At 38.6% G+C, this 23,668-nt stretch overlaps 1 protein-coding gene across 1 annotated transcript in view; it reads left to right on the top strand.

Annotated features, from left to right (window-relative positions):
• spag16 (sperm associated antigen 16) overlaps positions 1 to 23,668 on the top strand; it is a 583,704-nt gene that overhangs the window by 241,742 nt on the left and 318,294 nt on the right. Inside the window, exon 11 of the mRNA XM_062961030.1 lies at positions 13,661 to 13,804. Within this exon, the coding sequence (XP_062817100.1) occupies positions 13,661 to 13,804 (144 nt within the window). The remainder of the gene's footprint in view (positions 1 to 13,660; positions 13,805 to 23,668) is intronic.

The following is a 23,668-nucleotide window of genomic DNA, read 5'->3' as shown; positions in this document are numbered from 1 at the left end:
TTGGGTGGCCTCCTCGGTGTTCTCTTTTTGTTGGCAGATAGACAGTCCTATTTAAATTGATTTTCCATTGGGGCCTGTTTATTCCAGGGCAGTGGCCAGGGGCTTCATGGCAGTCTGGACAGTGGGATCGGGTCCAGTTCAGACTGATCCATTGTCCAGACTGGACACATGCACCATCACCTTTTCCTGTGATCTGCAGCAAAATAGAAAGAGAAAGAGAAAATGGTGAACAAAATAAAAAATGTGATGAAGAAAACAACACTGTCAGTAGATGTGCTCATCAAATGACAAGTATACCATATATGAGTCATGGGCACTGCATTTTCAGAAAGGTACAGCAGGTAGGAAAAAATGGTATGTGGTACATATAAATGTTCTGCTAAATTTGTGCAGTATGGATATGTCAAATTCTTAGGTGATTTATGAGGTATTTAAAAAGCTTGTAATCTTGTGGTTAGAAATATAATATGTATTACAACTGTAAATGTCAGAAAGCTATAATTCTTTGACCTTAAAAAGAAATATTTTTATAATAGCATATACTAAACAATAGTTTTCTGAAATGTCAAACCTCTAAATGTAAGAAAACAAAAAAGATGTTTAGATCTCAGTCCTATATAGAGTTACCTGGAAATGAGTACTTCTTAACTTAGTACTTCTGCAATATGTTGTCACAAACATTACATTCTAACACAGGGGTCCCCAAAATAAGGCCCGGGGGCCGGATGTGGCCCATCGAAGCCATTTATCCGGCCCCCACAGCATAAGGGCAGAAGGGGGTTGGGCTAAATGACCCAAGGGGTCTCTTCCAACCCTCTTTATTTTATTATTATTATTATTATTATTATTATTATTATTATTATTATTATTATTATTATTATTATTATTAACATTGAGGCTGGGTGGCCATCTGTCAGGGGTGCTTTGCTTGTGCTTTTGTTGCAGAAAGGCAGAAGAGGGTTGGACTAAAAGGCCCAAGGGGTCTCTTCCAACCCTCTTTTTCATTATTATTATTATTATTATTAATTATTATTGCTCGGTAGCCAACTATAGTCCGGCCCTCCAACAGTCTGAAGGATCGTGAACTGGCCCCCTGTTTAAAAAGTTTGGGGACCCCTGTTCTAACAGATACAATTCTTTGAAGCTGAAATAAAAATCACCCATTTATAAAAGATGATTTTCATGCTTTACTGAAGCTTAAAATCCACCAGAATTTACCATTAAAGGTGGAGAACCAATACACTCCCCAAATATTCCTTTATCCTCAAAATAGCACAATGCTTTTTGGCAGCTAGAGGAAGAACATCTTTATTAGTAACTTCTGTGGTTTCTTTTGGAGAATATGAGGTTTAGTAGTGTATCTTTCATTCGGAAAAAGTAAACGACAACCAATCCCACATTACCATCCCATACATGCATGATCTAGCTAAAAAATACAGCAGGCTTAATCTTCATCACAAGAAACATACATGAAATATGTTTACTTATAAAAATTAACAATGATTAAGTTCTGTAACATGTGCTCTTTGATTATGGGCACACTCCAACACAGAGGATGAACAAACTAAAACTATGCAGAAAATGCAGGCTAACTGATTCAGAAAATTAATGTGACAAATTTAACTGAAAGCTAGATACTATTTGATAAGATAAACATTATGTAGATATGCACCTAAGACCAGTTAAACAAATTCTGTCAGCACACCAGCCTGAAAAACCAGCACTTTTGCCAAGGAGTGTCTAGATGCCCTCCCAGAACCCACATTCCCACCCTAAAACCCTTTAAAATCACTTTAAAATAAAATAACTTACTCAGCCACCATTCCCCCTTCTCTGGAGCTCTCTTGGCATGTAGAAATGATATGCCATGAGAAGGGGGTGGGGGTAAGGAATGATTTTCCTCCTCACCCCCTTTCTTCTGGCACATCATTTCTACATGCCAGGAGAGCTTTGGAAAAAGGGGAATGGAGGCCAGATAAGTTATTTTATTTTTAAAGGGGTTTTTAAGGGGTTTTGGAGAGGGAGTTACAGCCCTCTGGGTTTTCTAGGCTCATTCAGGACCAGTCCCCACAGGGCACATACTGAATTAGACCCAAGTCTTTCAGGAAGGCCCAGATCTAATGCAGTACCTAATCGGGTATAAAGAAGGGGTTTCCTACTTTGTCCCGAATTAGTTCACGTTTACTTGAGGCGTCGTTTGGGCACCTCAGGTGAAAGTGTGCGAACTCATGCATTTTGGGTCCTGTGTGGATGGGCTCTGATTTGCACTTACTGTTTAAATTCATGAATAAATCTAGAAAAAAATGACCTCAAAAACCTGGGTTGACTTATCCATGAGTGTAACAGGGAGCTACTCAAGGTCAAACAAATCCTGAGTTGAGCCTGCAAGAGCACAGTGGGATGGACAGGGTTAATAGAAAGCAATGTGGAATCTCAGGCTCTTTGTACACTGCCCTATATCCCAGGATATGACCCCAAATTATCTGCTTTAAACTGGATTGTATGAGTCTTTACTTCCAGTTAATCTGGGATAAGAAGATATTTATGGATCAGACCCTGGGATATAGGGCAGTGTGGAAGGGGCCTCAGAGAGGATTGCTAATAATAATAATAATAATAATAATAATAATAATAATAATAATAATAATAATAATAATAATAATAATAATACATGCTCATAACCTGCCTCCATTTCCCTAAAGGGATTTGGGGTGGATTACATGGGGACGAAGCCCTGAGAACAAGCATAAAATTAAAAAATAGTACAAATTACAGAATTAAATGCATAAAATAACAAATATTTAAAACATCTTAAAATAAAACACACAATTTATCAATTCCAGGATAAAGTAGGACTATTCAAGATGCATGGGAGGGGCAAGCTTGTGCAAGAGAAGATGGGGCAGTGGAGGAGGCTTTGATAAGGGAAAATGCAAAGAGTATAAAGAGAGAAAATACATGGTGTCAAGCTAACCTGTAAAAGGGTAATACATTCATTTTTCATATTAATTTAGAAATTTGAATTGGCAGATTAACATTGTATTTTAAACATTTTAGAAATATCTACTTGTATGAACCTTTATAATTTAACAGAACTTGCCAAGTGGCAAGTTTCATGTCATATCCTTTCTAAATGTGTACAGAACACAGCGGTGTTTCTAACCATCTGTGAAAAATCTGTCATGCAACAGAAACCTAGGAATTGCTAACAATAATGAAGAATGTTAATCTTGAATGGGCTTGGGACAAGAGATGTTACAAAAGAATCTACATCCTTTCGAGTTGGTCAAGCTACACTTGCATTTGATACCAGTTATTTTTCTTTTTATCGCAGAACACAATTTTTATCATTTCACTGTTTTTAAAAAATGTATATAATGAAAGTAAATCTAAATTTACTGGCAAAATGTATCTGTGGGATTCACAATATTTATTTGTCATCCTATTTTGTTTCATATTATAAAATTCCAGTTTAACTGTCATGGTCTGAATACTCTAAACCTGGGATATACAGATGAGGATTTGAAATTTTAAGCCGGAGACATTTGGTTTCCTGTGACCAAACTATAACAAAACACAGGAGGATTCCATAAAATGTGGCCATGGAAATGAATAGTCTGATGATGCAGAGTTAACATCTCTAGAACCCATCATATCAAAAAATGTGTCCATTTACTCAGTCCTGACCTTCACGGTATAATGAGAAGACATTTATTTGGCTTCCTGCAAAAAATTGGAATATTAAATACATTACTAGTGTTAGGTTTTTAAAATGTTTCATGTTTATATTTTTGTATCGAGTTGTATGGAGTTTCATCTGTATGTCTGTACTCCTGATCTGTTGCCAAGTCTTTAATTTTGATGCACATATGAAATAGTGCAGTCAGCCCTCCACATTTCCAAATTTATGTGCACAAGACCCCCATGAAAGTGAAAAATCAGGAATTTTAAATTTGCTGTTTTTTAATACCTGGGAAAAATCTCTGTAGGAATTTCTAGGTTCTCCAACATGATTATATAATCAATGTCTAGCAGAAGGATTATAGAGTCACAGTTGAGGACCTTGAGATTCCTAGAGAGAACATTTTAATGAAATCCATGAATAATAAAATCCAGAAAAGTCTAACCTGTAAATGTGGACAGCTAAAAATCTAAGTTATCCCCGTTAGATTATTAAGGTATACCGGTATGTTTTTAGATAATAACACCCTTTAGTATCCATACTCTATGGATGTTTTTAGACATCCTCCTCTGAACACCTTCCAGTTAATCAATATCCTTCTTGAATTGTGCTACCCAGAATTGGACACAGTATTGAGGTCTGTGAGGTCTGATCAAAGCAGATTACAATGGGACTATGATTTCCCTTGATCTTGAAATGATACTTCTTTTGATGCAGCCTATTGGTGCAGCCTATAAACTCATTGGCTTTTTTAGCCATTGGTTCAAGTTCAGTTGGCTCATGTTCAACTTGTGGTCCACTAAGATCCCTTTCACATGGACTGTTTTTAAGCCAGATATCACCCATCCTATATCTGTGCATTTAATTTTTTTTCTGCCTAAGTGTAGTATTCTACATTTCTCCTTGTTGAAATTCATTTTGTTAGTTTTGGATCAGCTCTCTAATCAGTTAAGATCATTTTGAATTCTGATCCTGTCCTCTCAAGTATTAGCTATCCCTCCTGATTTTGGTGCCATCTGCAAACGTGATGAGCACACCCTCTAAACTTTCATCCAAGTCTTCTATATATATAAAAGAGTGATGGAATCGCGGCGCCGGACAAACCAACAAAACAAAAAGGCCCCCAACCTTAAAATTTGACAACACAACCCATCATCCATGCCTCTAGGTTGATACAACAAAACATCATGTCAAGAACCTCCACGGGGCCTAAAAAAACCCAGAAAACCCAAAATATGCCATGTGCACTTGCGCAAAAACGAACTCCTCACGCTGACAGAACAACCCACACTCCTCCCCTCTACACTTCCTCCCGTGCGTTACAGTACACAACATGGGAGCCAGGGGACTGGCTGAACATGAGGGGGACTGGGCCCTCCTAAAAGTGTTTGAGGCAAGCAAGCAAGGCCAGAGGCTGGGAAGGCACGGGCATGCAGGAGAAGGCGGAGAAGAGGCCTGGACCTCTCAGCCGGCGCCGCTCCTCAGAGCCCTCCCCAAGCCCCAGCCACCTGGACGTGGCCTCCCCGCCCTTCAACCCGCTCCTTCGACCAAAAATCCCAACCTACTTACCAGCTATGAGAAACTGTGGGGGCTGAGGCGGGTCTGCAGTTGCTCGGGAAGCTTCTCCCCTCTCTTCGGCGAGGCCTGCCCATCCCTTTCTTCCTCCTGCCAGCCTTGCTACCTCTTGCCTGGGTAAACGGGCCGTTTCTTCAGTGCCGCTTCCCGCCCTGTTAATCCTTCCTTCTGCCTCCTCCTTGTGTGTGTGTGGGGGGGGGGGTTTCTTGCTGCTCCCTTGTGCTTCTCACCTGAGCAAAACAGTGGGGCCTCGGCCAGGCAGGCTCAGGCAGCAAAGGCCTGGAGGCAGCAAAGAGGGCAACTTGGGGCCCCTCCCTTTCTTTGGCAGAGGATGGAAGGAAGGAAGGAAGGAAAGAAAGAGGGGGCTCTGGAGGCCCCTGAAGCCGGCCGAGGGCTCCTTGCACCCCTCCCCCTCCCTCCCCTTTTTCTCCCTTCAGAGGAGGGCCCTACCTTCTCAGCCTCAGCTGCCTGGGCCTCTGTTTCTCTTCCAGGGATTGGAAAGAGGGGCCGCCTGGCCGTGGTCTCAGGCAACAAATATAATTTCTAAAATTACTGTGGTGTAAAAATACAGAACAATATAATCTCTAAAATCAGGACAGTAAATAAAGAGCAACACTCTGAAAATGGGAATTCCAGAAAGGAAACAACCAGGGCCAGCTAACATCTCCCAACAAAGCATTCCCCCAGGCAGGAAGCAACCAGGCTTGCAAGCAGCAAGGCTATTCAGTGCTGTTCAACCTGACCAAACAAGATTTCCCCTACATAGTAAACCCTCAGGTTTTCAGCCCATGAGTCTACTCTGTCCCATTCAACCTGCCCAATGAAGGATGCTCCTATGTAGAAAGCAGTCAGTCTTTGAAACAGCAACGCTATTCAGTGCAATTGAAATTGGCTGAAAAACCATTCCCCTAGAACGCAAGTACCCAGCCTTCCAAGCAGCAAACCTATTCCATTGTATTCCACCTCACCAAACAAGGATTTGCATAAGGAGAAAACAGCCAGACTTTGAGGATGCAAGGCTATTTACTGCTATTCCACCTGGTCAACAAATGATTCCCATCAGCCACAGCTAGTAATTAATAAAGATGTTGTGCAGTACTGGGCCTAGGATCCTGCAGCACCCCACTAGTCACTTCTTTCCAGGATGAATAGGAATAATTGGTGAGCACCCTTTGGGTTCATCCAATTAATCAATTCCCAATCCAACTAACACTAGCATTGTCTAGCCCATATTTTACTAGTTTCTTTATGGGAATGTCATGGGGAACTTGTCAAGGCCTTACTGAAATTAAGATATGCTTCATAGTGGTGTGCATTTGTATGGAATCACTGTTCATTTTGTTTAGTTTCATTCGTTTTGTATCAGTTTTGTATTTTTCGCTGTTTCCAAAAATGGGGCGCCTATATGAATAGAATTATCATCTGGCTTATGAAAAATGAAAGTTTTCAGACCATTGGCTGCAATGGGAGGGCTTCCAAGGCTCACCCCCCCCCCCCCCCCGGCTCGGTTTTTGGGTTAGTGGGGTGAAAACTGCCAAACACAGAGGGCATTTCGACCCCTTTTAGCCCACCAACTTTTACAAAGTTTGAGTCTTTCCCAGAGTATTTTTGTTATTATTAATATTATTATTATTAATACCCATTAGTACATATCAGATGTCATGGGGAAACAGCCCTCTCTCAGACTCAGCTTAGGGTCCCAGAATAACTATTGTTATCAATATTGATATTAACATCCATTAGTACACATCAGATGTCATGGGGAAGCAGCCCTCTCTCAGACTCAGCTTAGGGTACCAGAATAACAATTATTATTATTATTATTATTATTATTATTATTATTATTATTATTATTATTATTATTATCTCCCGTTGGTACAAATCAGCTGTAATGGAAAAGTATCCCTCTGTCAGTTACGCAGCCCGAAAGGAAAACGAAAGCAAGCATGATGACCATGCAGCTTTCTCTTTCATGTTGCCTTTTGTTTTGTTCGAAAATGGCATCTTTAATTTAGTGCATCCGAATGGACAATACTAAATGAATAGACGAATGAAACAGATGAAGCAAATACCTTGCACATCACTAATGCCTCATCCACCACAGTCCTCTCATCTACCAAACTTGTAACTCTATAAAAAAGAGATAACATTAGTCTGGCATGAATTTGAGAAGTCAATGTTGGCTTTTAGTAATCAAAGCATTCCTTTCTAAGTGCTTACAGACTGTTTGTTTAATGATCGACTCCATAATCTTTCCTAGTATTGATATCAGGCTGATGTAGCAATAATTGGTTTGGTCCCCTTTCCCCCATTTTTGAAAATAGAGACAACATTTGACTTCTTCCAGACTGGTGGAACTTCACCTGTTCTCCAGGACCTCTCAACAACATTTTATCCTGTTATTATAACTATATACTATATCCAAACTTTATCTTTATAAAACTGTTCCTTTTCCAATTCTGCTTTAACAAAAGTTAATACATCTTCCCAATCAAATGTTTATTATTTCTACACAGCTGTGTCTTAAATTCTGATTTACTTAACTCATAGTAATACATCTTTTTGCCCATCTTAAATCTTTCAAATATGACAACAATGACCCTCTATCAATTGTCAGTTTCACTCAGTTTGATGTTGATTTCAATCAGGTTTTTAAAAAGTATTGGTAAGTTAATGTTTTTCTTGTGCTTTTTTATCCTATCAAATGCTTCTTATAATGAAATACATAGGAGCATCTTACAGTACAAGCTTGGTTTATATCTGTGTCATATGTTTAACATGGTACATCTTAAAAGTGGTTATTATACACAACATTAACTTTGGCTTTATTGTACCATGCAGGCCAGATCTCAGGTTTTGCCCTTCCAAATCTAATAATCTCCTATTTGTCAACTCCATCCAATCTTTCTACCAAACCAAACAACAGACAGCAAAATGCAATTCAAATTCAGAACTCCCATTCCCCTTGTCTGTTTTGCATTTTGTGAAACTTTTTATTTAACTCTCAGGTTCCATCCTTGTTAAATAAATTTTATCTCTGTCATGATTTAAATGATATATCATTAGTTAAAACTGGTATTATCTAAAAAAACAAACAAAAAAAACCAGTCTCCCCAACAGTGAGCATTTAAAATTCACCTTTTTTTTCAAGTCCATCCTCATATCATTCTGTGTACTTACATAATTAGTCTTCAACAACATGCTATTCATATTTGTCATAGTAATACTAAGATATTTCACCTTTTCTCAATTTTAAAATCCACCTTCTCTATCAATTCTATTTGATCCTCTTTTTCATGTTTTTATTAACATCATCATCTTTCTCTTATTTATTTTAAATCCACCCCATTCTCCAAATTCTTTTCATGGCTCCAACAGTGCTTCTATTCTTTCTAAAGGATTTCCTCACATTATCTGCAAATGCTCTTAACTTAAACAATTTCTTTTTTATTCTTATGCCCTTAATTCTTTCATCATATCTCACTAAATCCCCTTTCTCAACAGCTTTGAAGAAATACGTCATACATATTAGAAGTTATACATATAATCTATAAAGTGCTTACTGTCACCTAGATGTTAGGGGAACATTAGCTCTGTTCAGGCATTTCGTAATCTACCTGCATCAGACAGATGAGGAAAGAAATCATACACTGAAGACGCGAGTCCGATCTGAAGATTGTTTGGATAACCAGGAACTTTGAAATATTAGGGTTGTTGCCACTTGCTGTTCCTCTGCCTGCCACTCTCACACATGCCAGTTAAGAAAAGATGAGGCAAAGCTAGTATGCCCTATTTTGCATGTTTAATTGAAGTAGTTGCATAACACTAGAAGAGGGCTAATCATGGCACATATTTCCAAGTAGACATGCCTAGAAACATACTTCTCAGATATGTTTCCTTTTAAATACAAATCTATTCATTATCTCTCTATCTTGGCTGCTGTGTTTCCAGTTTAAATTATTATCATATATTGCACTTCTATTTAATATTCCATTTGGATATGTCTCTATTTATCATTATGCTCTAAGGTGTGTTGAATGGTTTTCAACTTTGTTGGAAGAATGAATGCACTGGATGCCAGATAAAAAAATGAAACATTAGCCTCTTTGTAGTTCTTCTGGTAAGTGGGGAGGGGTGGAAAGGCTAATATCACATATGGAGTGGCCTCTTAACTTACATTCACCTGCATCTACAAGATCTTTTGTATTGGAAATAATTAAACCCCATGAATAAAGAAGAGACAAACTTTTTTTGTGAGACTGAGCTACCAGAAGGAAAGCAGGGGCAGCTAATTAATGTTACACACATTGTACTTTTGGGGGAAATGAATGTGATTCTTTTTTTTTTTTCAAGAGGCAGCCCAATCATACTTGTGTCACCAACCTGGCTCCTAATTAAATGGTATTCACTTCTGGTTGTACAATTCTTGACTACTGTTAGCATTTCATAGGATCACTGTAATTAAAATAAACTGGAAGGGAAGCGTCCTTTAAATTGTACATTCTGCATTACATTTCAGTGGCAAGAGCTTATTTTCTTTGATGTGCTGTGCATGTTAGTTTTATAAGCCAGTTTTGTTATAAAAAAGAAAATATTTTGAGTGGGGGAGCAGTAGGTTTTATTAACACACCAAATGTTTGAAGAATGCAAAGGGATTTTGTAGCACCTTTGAGACTGAAGAACTAACTTTCTTTCAATTAATGGTTCTGATGTGCGGATGATTACATAGGATATCCTGGAAACAGTTTGCGGCCCGGATGGTCATTATATAAACCACAGAATATTGATAACCATTAAAGTCTTTCTTTCATGTGCTTTCATGGAAATTTTTTATCTGGCTGCAATGGTTTGAAGTCAGCTTGGAACTGCATTAAATGGTCTGTGTAGATCAGGGGTCCCCAAACTAAGGCCCGGGGGCCGGATGCGGCCCATCAAAGCCATTTATCCGGCCCCCATGGCACAAGGGCAGAAGGGGGTTGGGCTAAATGACCCAAGGGGTCTCTTTTTCTCTTACAACCAGAGGCGGTCCAACCATAAGGCGAAATAGGCATTTGCCTGTGGCGCCATCGTCCCGGGGGCACCATCGTCCTGGGAGGAGGGCACCACTCTCCACCTCCTTCTATTTCGGGCCTTCTAGCGGCCGCGCTGGGCCTTCCGGCCAGCGCAGACCCACCTTCGCACCACGCAAGCCCACCTTTGGGGCCTTCAGAGATTGTGAGGTCTGTAGGAACTTGGAAGCTAGGTATGTGGGGTTTATATATCTGTAGAAGGTCCAGGGTGGGAGAAAGAACTTTTCTTTGAAGCAGGTGTGAATGTTGTAATTAATCACCTTGATTAGCATTTAATGGCCCTGTGGCTTCAAGGCCTGGCTTCTTCTTGCCTGGGAGAATCTTTTTTTGGGAGGAGTTAGCTGTCCCTGATTGTTTACTGTCTGGATTTCTTCTGTTTTCAGAGTGTTGTTCTTTATTTATTGTCCTGATTTTAGAGGGTTTTTTTTAATACTGAGGGCTATCTGGGTTATCTAAGTCCACACTGCCCTATATCCCTGTTCAATGTTTAGTGCTAAATTTGCAAATATAGTAATTCCTACATAACATTACCATGTATTGAACTGCTTTTTCTATTGATTTGTTGTAAAACATGATGTTTTGGTGCTTAATTTTTAAAATCATAATGTAATTTGATTTTTTATAGGCTTTTCCTTTATACTTCCTTATTATCCAACATTTTCGCTTATCCAACGCTTTTATTTTTCAGTGATTGGTTTGGGGGGGGGGGCGCCAAAATTCTGTTCGCCTACACTTGAAAAATACCTAGGGCCGGCTCTGCTTACAACAACAACTATTATTATTATTATTATTATTATTATTATTATTATTATTATTAACATTGACGCTGGGTGGCCATCTGTCAGGGGTGCTTTGCTTGTGCTTTCAGTGCACAAAGGCAGAAAGGGATTGGACTCAATGGCCCAAGGGGTCTCTTCCAACCCTTATTATTATTATTATTATTATTATTATTATTATTATTATTAACATTGAGGCTGGGTGGCCATCTGTCAGGGGTGCTTTGCTTGTGCTTTCGGTGCACAAAGGCAGACAAGGATAGGACTAAATGGCCCAAGGGGTCTCTTCCAAAACTCTTTTTTATTATTATTATTATTGTTGTGGTTGTTGTTGTTATTGCTCGGTGGCCAACTATAGTCCGGCCCTCCAACGGGCCAAAGAATCGTGAACTGGCCCCATTTAAAAAGTTTAGGGACCCCTGATATATTGTATGTACATCCAACTTGGAAGCAGCTCTGAGTCCCTTCGGGGTGAGAGAGAGTGGGGTATAAATGTAGTAAATAAATAAATAGTTGTTGTTGGGTTGTTGTTGTTTTTTTTTTTTTGCACTACAAATAAGACATGTGCAGTGTGCATAGGAATTTGTTCGTATTTTTTTTCCTCAAATGATAATTTGGCCCCTCAACAGCCTGAGGGACCATGAACCAACCCTCCACTTAAAAAATTTGAGGACCCCTGGTGTAGATGGAGCCTTACAATCTCATCACATGGGCAAAATTGTCTGTCCTATAACAGTTTTCCCTCAGTTCAGGGATGGAGCCCTCCGGATCCCATCACACTATATAGATCTCCTGCTGGCGGAGCTCTGTCCCTGAAATGAGGCAAAAGAGTCACAAGAAGGAGCAAGGAGGGAGGTTTCCCATATTCTCATTGAGAAGAACAGGGAGAAGTCCGGCGGTGGTGCTTCCCCCCATGGGATAGGTAAGGGGCGATGCAGGGCGACAGGTTCCCCACTTTCCCCACCAGATTTGCCATGGTCAATGATGAATCTCCTGCTATTGTCTGCAATTTTAACCTCAACTGCACATCTATTTTAAACATTTGAGAACCTGTGATTGAACAGATGATTCAATGAGTTATACTAACATTACTAGGATCAAAAATCTCAATAATATTACAATAATTCATTGAATTAACTGTTCAATCAGGGGTTCTCAAACCTTTTGAATAGAGAGCCAGTTCACAGTCCCTGAGACTTTTGGGCTATACTTAAAACAAACAAACAAATGAATCCCTATGCACACTGCACATAACCTATTTGTAGTGCAAAAAAGCCATGAAAGAACAATACAATATTTAAAATGAAGTACAGTTTTAACCAACATAATCTTACTAGTATTTCTGTGTTAAATGTGCACTTGCTTTTGGTTGATGAGATAATCAAGTTAATTAGGATTGTTGTTGCTGTGTGCCTTCAAGTTATTTCAGACTTATGTTGACCCTAAGTCTAAAATTTAGAGTGGGTGCTAGGGAAATGACCCGTGTGCCTTAGTTTGTGGACCCCTAATGTAGAAGACAGAGCAAGCTTATTTTCTGCTGCATCAAGAAGAGTCCTGAAGCATTGGATTGAGATTGCAATAAAAGAGATTTCAGGTAAATATTAGGAAACACGTTTCCTTGCACGGTGATGGAGTCTTCTTTGTTGGAGGTTTGTAAATGGATCCCAGATGGCTATCTCTCAGTGAGATTTTAACTGTGGATTCCTGTCCTGGCAGAAGATTGTGCTAATGATCTTTAGAGGAGGCTTGTCTATGGCTATATGCTTCTTACCATGGAGCAAACTTGGTTTATAGCAACTGGAGCGATTTGCTCTGCTGTGCCTTTCCTCCTTTGCAGATATCAAAAGAATGTATGAGGGTTTGGGAGAAGCAATACATCTATGGGAAATATATAAAATGTATTACAAGATTTCATTGTATCCTCATGATTGCATGTGTTCTGGCAGATTTAGCATATTGAAGTATTGTCATTTGCTGAAAGTTTTATCTAATGATTGTTTTTCAGATTGTTTTTAAGCAACCTATTCCCCCCCCCCCCACACACACACACACACCATTCTACTGTAGTTGTTGTGTGTGTCTTCAAATCATATCTAAGGCCCCTTCCACACAGCTGTATGAAATCCACATTGAACTGGATTATATGGTAGTGTGGACTCAAATAATCCTGTTCAAAGCAAATATTGTGGGCTGTCTGTCTTGATATTCTAGATTATATACCGGTAGCTGTGTGGAAGAGCCCTGAGTTACAGTGATCTTAAAAACAGGAGGGCAACATTTATTTAGAGAGGCTTTGCCCTTATATTCATCTTAGGCTGAGATAGTGTGACTTGTCTATGGACAACCAGTGGGTTTCAGTGGATACGTAGGGATCCAAAGTCTGGTTTCCCAGATTCCTAGCCCAACACCACACCCTTGAAATGTGATCTTACGGTGGTTATTGTAACACTTAATTTATAAGGCAAATGTCTTAATATATGGACTCTTTTGATTCAAATTTTTTATTTACTTTAAAATGTTTTTTCTAACTACTACATGCTTCTTTTTCCTTCCCATAGTTTGGCTTTACATCCAAGGAAAGATATTGTTGTTACCGGGAGTGATGATCGCCTGTGGAAAATGTGGGCCTTTCCTAATGGGAACATAATCATGAAAGGTGAAGGACATACGGATTGGCTTTCTGGGTGTTGCTTCCATCCAAGGTTAGTGAAAACAGCTTTGTGAACCAACATAATCCATTCTAGGGAAATACTTGTTTGCTTTGCCTTTCCAAGCTGGCCTGCTTTGATGATTTTGTATTTGGAGTGGACCCCTCTGTTTTTTTGTCGAATTTCCAAACATATAGATAAATGTTCCTTTGGCGTTCACAATGTTGACTTAAGATTGATTGCTTTCAGTATGTTTGTAGATTTTAAACTTTAGTCTACATGCTTGCACATCTAATCAAAATAAAATAAGCTCACCATGCTTAGTCCGTCTGCACCTATCACAAGGACAATCAAGTAACATTTTGAAATCATTTATAAATGCTGATTTATTCTTCTATTGTTTATGTATCCCATTTGTCTCCCTTTCCATCTATCTCATGCAATGACTTCTTTTTCAGCAAAGAAACTAAGACATAGAAATCTATTATTAGTATAAATTGGGATTTAACCTGTACTAGATGGGGTTACACTCTCCCAGATGACACAGGTTCACAGTTTGGGGGTACTCCTGGACTATTCTTTCACACACATATCTTGTGCTCTCATTCCCTGTGACACCAGATCTGGTATTGGTAGTGTATGCCTTAATTGCATCACGTTTGGATTACTGTAATGTGCTCTACTTGGGGCTGTTTTTGAAAAGTGTTCACAAATTTAACTGATCCAAATTGCAGCAGCTAGATTGTTAACTGGAGCTGGCTACAGGGAGCACACAACTCTCTGGCTGTTACAGCTCCACTGGCTGCCAGTTTGTTTCTGGGCACAATAATAAAATTCTGGTTATGATGGATAAAGCCCTATATAACTCAGGTCCAGGCTATTTGGCAGATCATATCACCCTGTGTGGGCCAACCTGGGGTCTGAAATCATCTGGAGAGGTCTTCTTCTTCCACCACCATCATATGGACAGGTGATGAGAAACGCAAGAGAAGGCCTTCTCAGTGGCTCCCCTGGACTCTGGCATTCTTTATCCAGGGAGCCCAGAGTGGTCCCCTCTGATTTCCTATGTTGACAGGTTAAAACCTTTTTATACAGGCAGGCTTTTAAATCAGAAAATATTTTAATATGGACAAAGGGCTAGAGAGTTGGGTTTTACACTTTTTTATTTATTATAATTATATTTTAAATTATTTTAAAATACTTGTATGAATTTAATCTTTTTAAAGTATGAGCTGCTTTGGGTCTCAATTCTGAGAAAATTGGGCAAAAATAAAAAATAATATGAACAACAGCAATAAGAAAAGCAAAACAAAACAACTATTCTTAGGGGGAAACAAACCTTGAAGCATGTTTTCTCTTCATAATTCATGTTATAAATTTTTTTTTAGTCATTATGTATTAAAATGAAATTGCATACAACTGGGGACAATTTCACATGTCCTATCAGCGTAACTGAAATATTCTCAGAACCCATGGAGTGAATTCATTCAATAGTGATTCCCTTCCCTGAAGATTCCTTGAAGACCTTTATAGCTTACCATGTGTGTTACAAATTCGAATTGTACAATAAAGAGCTTGGAAAAGTCCCAGAATATAACAACCATCATGATCAATCTAGTCTTTAGAAGTATTTTTTTCGAAGTGCTGGAATATTATTTGTGACTTTCCCACTATTCCTATTGTTTTTCATCCCTCCCATTTGCTTCTTATTTGTGAACCTGGGCTTTTAAAAAAAATTTTTTTTTTGCAGGTGGGTGGGTGGGTTCGATTGACTTCCATGGTGTAAGGATAATTGAGAATCAGTGATATGCTGGCAGCAATTGACTTACTTGTCTCTTGAAACAGCAAGCAGAATGATGTAGCATCTGCCATTGTTGAAAGCTTCTACTTTATTGCGATTCTTGTATGTAGTATATGAGTCTTCTCCTTACTGGTGGAGAGGACAAACATTGTCCTCTTCAACAATAAGGATTGGACAAATATTGTCCTGTCCAACATAAAATATTGTCTGATGTTGACGATGTCTACTGATTAGTGGTTTAGTAACTCGGCAAAAACATTGCCTTCAGAAAATCTCATGCTGAGTATCCCATGTCCTGTGACATTTCCAGCCCATATGCATCTTTAAAAAAATAGGGTAAAAGATGGTTAGCTTATTTGGGGGGGGGGGGTGTCAGACGGGACTGAAGACTAGGCCAGAAGATGCAAAGAAGGGGCCAAAGTTAAATATTTTTTCCATGAATGAGACAGGAGTAGAGATGTAAGAAATTAATTCATAGCTAAAGGACTGAAGGAAATGATTTGCTGCGGATAGACATGAGAGCGTATGGCCATGTGAGGACTACAGCAAAGAAATGAAAAAATAGGCTGCTTTTAACATATCACCTGATCTTTAACCAATTCACACTGTTGTAGCATAATGAATTCTGAACTTTACTGTTTTAAAGGGGGAGATGTTATATTAATTATTGTATTTTTTTTTTAAAAAAACCTTCATTTCATATTGAAAATTAGCATAGCAAATAGAAGTAGGCAATCAATATTTGAACTATTTCCCTCAAAATTTTACTTTTTTATTAGCATTTCATCATATTCTATTCTTATCTACAGTGTGAATTGGTAAATCCTGAACTACTAGTAATATAGATCTTTGCTTCTTTATTCATGCATGTAAGAATGCAACTGTTCAAACATTTTTACCTCAATGGGTGAAATTATGAAAGTTTCATATTGTTTACTATTATTTTCAAGCTAAATATTTGGGGTTTTGTGTAGAAGACAATTTTTTTAAAGAAAAGCATAAAATGCAATGTTTTCTGCAAAATAATATTTTAATGTCAAACAACCCTATTTTTCCCCCTGCTAATATTTTCCTGACAAAGAGGTCCCAAAATGGGTAGAAAAGCTCATTTTTCTTTTGTTATCACATAAGAATGAAAAAAAATATCTCATGACAATTAACTATTTTTATGTGGGAAGACTTGACATGTTAAGATACCATTTCCCATCAAAAACAGGAAATGTACAGATTGCTTCTACATCTGTAACTTAGACACATTTGCTGTTATAAGGGACTAGGCAATTTACTACAATCTTCTGGTTCATATATTTTACTTGTTTTAATTTTTGGAAATTGATACATATATGCATGTATGATGAAATAATCATATTTCTTAAAACTGTGTAGTCCCTGCTGAATTTATGAACGTTAATGTCATTTCTGGACTGAAGAGAGGAGAAAAAAAATTAGAAGAATACACACTCACTTGTAGAGCTGATAGGAATACTAATATGGTTTTGATAGTATATTGTTTCCATGGTATCCAGTGACTTGGCCTCCAAGGATTTCTCATTAGTCTTTGACCAGCACACAATTTTCAAAAGGCAACTCCTTTTCCCAAACAGTTATTAAAATTAAAGTAAGGAAGTCTGAATAAATATGCTCTCACTGTATGGGGTTGAAAAACTATGGAGGGAGGAATTGCTTCTGTATTTGCCTCTCATCAAAATATGCAATGTATGATTATTGGATTGGGTGAGTTCTTCAAATTTTACTTAAAATGTGTATTTAATAAGATTTTGAAAAAGTCTACAGCAAATGAGATGAAGTTGATTGCATTCTGCGATCATCGTGATCTCTGTTGCTCCTACATCATTAACCCTCACATCATTAACCCTCTATTTTCCTGGAAAAGATACTATACTCATTATATGTGTTTCCCTGGCAATGGGAGAGCCCATTATTGCAGCATTGCATGGGTAGCAAGTGATTATTATGCTTTATTTCTTCTCTTTCTAGAACAGAAAATCAAAATATTAGTTTTGAGTGGCACGGCTGCTGTTCTGTTGCAGCAAAAATGAAAAGTGTCTTTTGGCAACTTAAACATTAACAAATGTAATGTGTCATCACTTCCATGGGTTCAGGTCATTTATATTAGAATCATATGTGAAGAGGGCTGAAGTCCATGGAATCACGTGCCAAATAAAAATTGTTTGTTTTGAAGTTACTACAAAAATATTTGTTGGTTGAGATAATCACCGACCATTATGATCCACAAAGGTCCATAAGTGAGCAATATGTAGGTTTCAGCCAACCAGTGGTGTTGATGTGGGGATGGAAAAACGGCGACCAAGAAAAAGATGCCCAACACCCAGAAACCCCATCTGGAAGTGCAATACAGCAATAATCATTTTTCATGGTTCTCGCTAAAAAATTCTTTTGAATTACTCTACTAGTTTCTGAAATATATTATTGAGTAGTTTTTAAATGTATTCACTCATTTTATAAGAATGTTGAATCAACACATAAAAGGGGAATATTACTGCCTGCTCCATCTGTCTTCACTTCTGTCATTCCATCGTGGAGAGTGATGAGTCTGAAAAGAAGAACTTTACTTTCTGCATGATTGGATACTCTGTTTTCTTATTTCTTGTTTATATGTGCGTAAATGAAAGAGAGAGGTTACTGCATGTTTAACATTTAGTTTCTTGCTCAGATGTGTTGCATCAGTGCTTATGAGTTACAAAAAAAAAAAACTAGTCACAGTTTCTAGACTGGATCTACACTTCCATATAATGCAGTTTCAGAATGGAGATTAACTGCAGTGATGTGGATTATATAGCAGCGTAGAATCATATAGTCCTGTTCAATGCAGTTAAAGGAACAGATTGGACTCTATTTAAAGTCTATTTTAAACAAGAAAAATGGAAATTATAAGTTAAATTAAAGAAGAATGTAGGAATTTTATTGAATCCTTACAGAGAGTGGATTATATTAACAAAGACGGGAAGAAAATAAAGACTTAACACCATGATGAAAGAGATTGGAAGTCAAAAACACCCCACCTATTTGTTTTACCCTCATTTTCCCCATTCCCTTATCCCTACCTGTTAAGCTCAGTTGAGCATTTTATAATTTGTAACTACAGTAGAATCTCACTTATCCAACACTCGCTTATCCAACGTTCTGGATTATCCAACACATTTTTGTAGTCAATGTTTTCAATATATCGTGATATTTTGGTGCTAAATTCATATATACAGTAATTACTACATAGCATTACTGCATATTGAACTACTTTTTCTGCCAAATTTGTTGTCTAACATGATGTTTTGGTGCTTCATTTGTAAAATCATAACCTAATTTGAGGTTTAATAGGCTTTTCCTTAATGCCTCCTTATTATCCAACATATTCGCTTATCCAACATTCTGCTGGCCCATTTATGTTGGATAAGTGAGACTCTACTGTACCACTGTTTGATTAATAAAAAATATTTGAAAAAAAACCCTGCATTATATGACAGTGTAGATCTAGCCACAGAATCCAGTAAGGTGACTGCGTGGAAGGTTTCTGTCAATGAAAGAGCTCCAGTCTGTTCTCAGGACAAAGAGCTGGGTTCCTACTGAAAAGAACAGACCTAGTGGTATGTGGACAGAATGATTCAAGATGTAGGCTATCATAGAATCATAAAGTTGGAAAAGACCTCATGGACCATCCAGTCCAAGCCCCTGCCAAGAAGCAGGAAAATCACATTCAAAACACCAGATTTAAAGCAAAAATATGCTATGGAACAGAGAGATTAACAAGATTTATGAAGCCTGCCAACAATTACAGTACTCCTTTTTTCTAATCCATATGGAAAGAAGTATGGACAGAACACAGAAGAACTAGGAGAACAAATACTGCAAGGAAAGTAAGGTCCAATAATTTCATGGTCCCAATAGCTTTATGATCCGAATAGGAAGAATTTACCAATGGAGTGGAAATCATGGGATCCTTAGTTGGGGATGACCACATCCTCTTGGAATTATTTCGCAGATCTATATCTCTATCTATCTATCTATCTATCTATCTATCTATAATAAAAGTGAAAACCTGTATGTGTGTATGTGGCACGGGTGTCTGCTCACACAGACAGCCTCTGGCCTCCACAAACAGGCTATAGTTCCCAGTGCTGAGGAGCCACCAAGTCACTCCTTTCCACTGATATTGCGGTTACAGCGAGCGCCATTAACATGTATCCCAACCCCTGCCAGTGTCCTCCCCAAACACTACGGCCCTCCACCCAAGGAATGCTTTCATTTGGGGACCATTTCCTCCTGTATTTTGCATTTTCCTCCACCACAGATAGGCATCCCAGGGTTCTCCATTGGTGTGAAATTTGCATGACTCTGCCTACTGCCCTTCCCTTTCAAATCTGTCTGCATAACAAACACAGCAAAACTGAGCAGTAACTAAACTTACTGGAGGAGTTTGGGGGATTCACTCCACATGGTGGAGGTTGTAGTTCACTCTGCATCAAGTCAGAGCCCTGTGACTCCTACTGGGGAATTTAGAGGAGCTGTAGTTCACCTACACCCAGAACACTAGGAACCCAAACAACGATGGGTCTGGACCAGACTTGCCATGCATACCTGATATGCCCAGTTTTCAATACTGGTGTGTTTTGAGGAGAATTGGCCTGGACATTTGGGAGTAGTAGGTACTGGGATTTATAGTTTACCTGCAATGAATGAGCACTTCAAACCCCACCGATGATGGCCCAGGACCAAACTTGGCACACAGAGCCCCCATAACCAACAGAACATATTGGACAAGTTTGGGGAAAAGGAAGTTATAGTTCACCTGTATCCAGAGAAACAGTGACCCCTACTGACAATGGACCAGGACTAAACTTTGCACAGAGAAGCCTCATGACCAAATGAACATACTGCAGGGGTTTGTGAGAATGGGCCTTGATTTTGGGAGTTGTAGCTCACCTGCATCCAAAGACCAATGACAGATCTGGACCAAACTTGGCACACAGACTCAACATTACCTGCTGTGGATACTGACAGATGTTTCGGGACAATTGCCCCGGGACTCTGGGAGTTGTAGTCGTTCACCCCCATCCAGAGAGCACTGCAGCCAGGCGATGACCAGCCAACGACAGATCTGGACCACACTTGGTACACAGACACAAAATGGCCAACTTTGAATACTGGCAGGGTTTGGGGAGGATTGACACAGAATTCTGGTAATTGTCGTTCACCCACTCTAAACTGAGAATAACTAACATTCAAATACAAATAATGCCTTTATCAAATAACCCAGGCATTGCCAGGTCCCCAAGCTAGTGTGTGTGTGTGTGTGTGTGTGTGTGTATACACATACAGTGTTCCCTCACTTCGCGGTTCACTTTTCACAGATTTGCTATTTTGCGGTTTTTCAATAAACACTAAAAGACTAATATAAATAATAAAAAGTTATAATTTACAGCCTAAGGAAGGGAGGAAGAAGAAGCCAAAGGGAGAGAAAAGGAGCCCAAGTGGCAACTGGAGGAGAAGGAGGCGATTTATCAACACACGATTGGTTGATAACTACTATAATAATGTATAAATATTAAAATAAATATAGCGTCCCTACTTTGCGGATTTTCACGTATTGCGGGTGGTCGTGGAACCTAACCCCAGCGATTAGTGAGGGAACACTATATATATATATATATATATATATATATAGAGAGAGAGAGAGAGAGAGAGAGAGAAGCCAAGTGTTTTGTAGTGCTAATTTAAATGACCAAAGCTCTCTTGTTTTCTATCTCCAAAAGAAAGTGTTAGTAGTAAAAAGGAACTATGTGACTCAGTACTCAGCAATAATTTGACATTCTGAATGTAGAATAGTGCCATCTGGTGTAATACTAAGCTATGAAAATATTGCCTTTATTTTTTATTTTTTTTACTAAGGTACTATATAAGTGTCGTTTGTAAGCCGCCTTGAGTCCCCCTCGGGGTAGGGAAAGGCAGGATATAAATATGGTAAATAAATAAATAAATACATATATACAGGCAGAATGTAAGGTTTTGACTTAGGAAGACTCTCGAGAACTATTAAAAAGTAAACTAATGTGAAGATCTGCCTTGCTGTCACAATAGACTCCATGAGGCTGAGTTTTATACCTTGTTGGTTTTCCACTGTAAGAAATTCATTCCCTGCACTTAAGGAGACCAGATGTCTCTGCACTGATCTATGTTGCAGATCTGATAATGGAATTTTGCCTTGAGCTTCAAATAATAAAATAAAACTTCAAACAAGCGTCTGCCTGGCATAGCAGCTGGAAAGGGAAGAGTACCATTTTCTTCTTTGTTGAATTTCAGGTGACTAATGGTCAGACTTCAAAGATGAGCTCAGCTTTGTTTTCTCAGAGTTGTGTAACATTTTCCAATAAGAGGAGCTGCTTTTAAGTTTTGTTTTGCTTTAATTCATTAAAGCTAGAAATCAGCAGCTGATGTCCTCTTAGTAGTGTATATTCCTTTCTAATCCTCAGTTTGTTTGTGTGCTTAGAATCTTACAGTCTGCACTAAAATTTAATATTCTGCTTTGAAATAAATTGTCAGGGGAAACTAGAGATAGTGAAGTAAGAAAATGGGGAGAATGGACATTTGGAGTCAGATTATTGCCTAATGTTTTACACAAGAATGAATATCTAAGAAGAGTGGGCATTAATTTATAGCAAAAACAGTAAAAATGTAATTCAAAGTCTGACTGAATAATACTAAGTCTTCAGAGAAACGCATCAATATACTACATACACAGAAGAAGAAGAATTTGAAAATTATATGCTGGGATCCAGGAGGAAATTGATCACACACTAAAAGTAGGAAGCAGAATAAGATTGCAGGAAAATTTGTGTTAGGTTCAAAAAAATGAAGCAAAAGTGTTACTGATTAAATTTTGTCACACCCACAGTTTGTTCATGCAAACATATTCTTCAAGTAATCAATGAGGTGACTGTATACATGGACATCACCTAATGACCAATATGGAAATAAAATAGAAATCATGATCAGAAGATGGAGAAGTTCCATTCTCTCAGCAGAAGTAAAACCTGAAACAGATAGTGGCAGAGACCATGAACTTCTAATATCAAAAATGAGAGTAAGACGAAAGCACAGTAAACTAATCATCATGCCAAATACTGCCTGAAAAACACCCCTGTAGCATTTAAAGACGATGTAAAAATTTCCTAATAGACCAGGAGCTCTGGACTGAAATGGGATACAATGTCAAAGGTGACAATGGCACTATCTGCAGCAAAAAGAGAGAAGGGAGAAGGAGGGGGGGTCTCCTCAAGCAGTTAAGGACAGATGTGAAGCACAAGTAAAATGACCGAAACAGGATCAGAACCTCTTATGCAGCTGTTCAGCAACTTGTGCAGAGAGACACAGAAAATATAATAACCAATGCAGAGAAATAGATGATAGTAAAATAAAAGAACAAAATACCTCTTATAGAAGATTTGTGAAATCCCAGGGAAATTTAAGAAGAGAATAGAGATGCCCCATGGCCAGCAGGGGAAGAGATTACATGATCAAGTACAAATAAAATGACAATGGAAATAATATACCAAAGAACCGCATTACAGATATAAAGCAATGGCAACAAGATAGAACCATTTGAAAATGAATGTCCAATTTTAGAAAGTGAAGTAGAAGCTGCACTCAAAACCGTGGGAAAATAAATAATTGAGCGTGTCGCAGCATTTGATTGTCCTGAGGTATAACCTACTCAGGACATGAAACTGCTGTCAGGACAGAATATAGAGAAAAATAATTTCTCTGCAGACAATCTCAAACTCTGAAATAATCTAATGAAACAGTAAATTTCACTGTATTTTAGCAGATATTTTAACAGTACTTCATTAGTCGTCTTTGCTTTGATAACACCTTGATAAATCAGCATCATTTCTGTGCAGGGGTGGTTCAACCTATGAACGGACTGCGCACTCGCGGAAGGCGCCATCCTCTGGAGGGCGCAGGAGGGGTGCCTCCAAGTGCGCGATAGCCCGCTTGACTGCAAGCCTCCCACCTTTGCACTTTTTCTACCTTCCTGGCTTCGGAGGGGCAGTGGGAGGCTCCCATCGCCCCTCCGAAGCCGG

Source organism: Anolis carolinensis, chromosome 1, assembly GCF_035594765.1.
Source record: "Anolis carolinensis isolate JA03-04 chromosome 1, rAnoCar3.1.pri, whole genome shotgun sequence".
Classification (NCBI taxonomy): Eukaryota; Metazoa; Chordata; class Lepidosauria; order Squamata; family Dactyloidae; genus Anolis; species Anolis carolinensis.
Note: the sequence above shows the minus strand (reverse complement) of the source record. Positions and strands in the feature narration are given on the sequence as shown.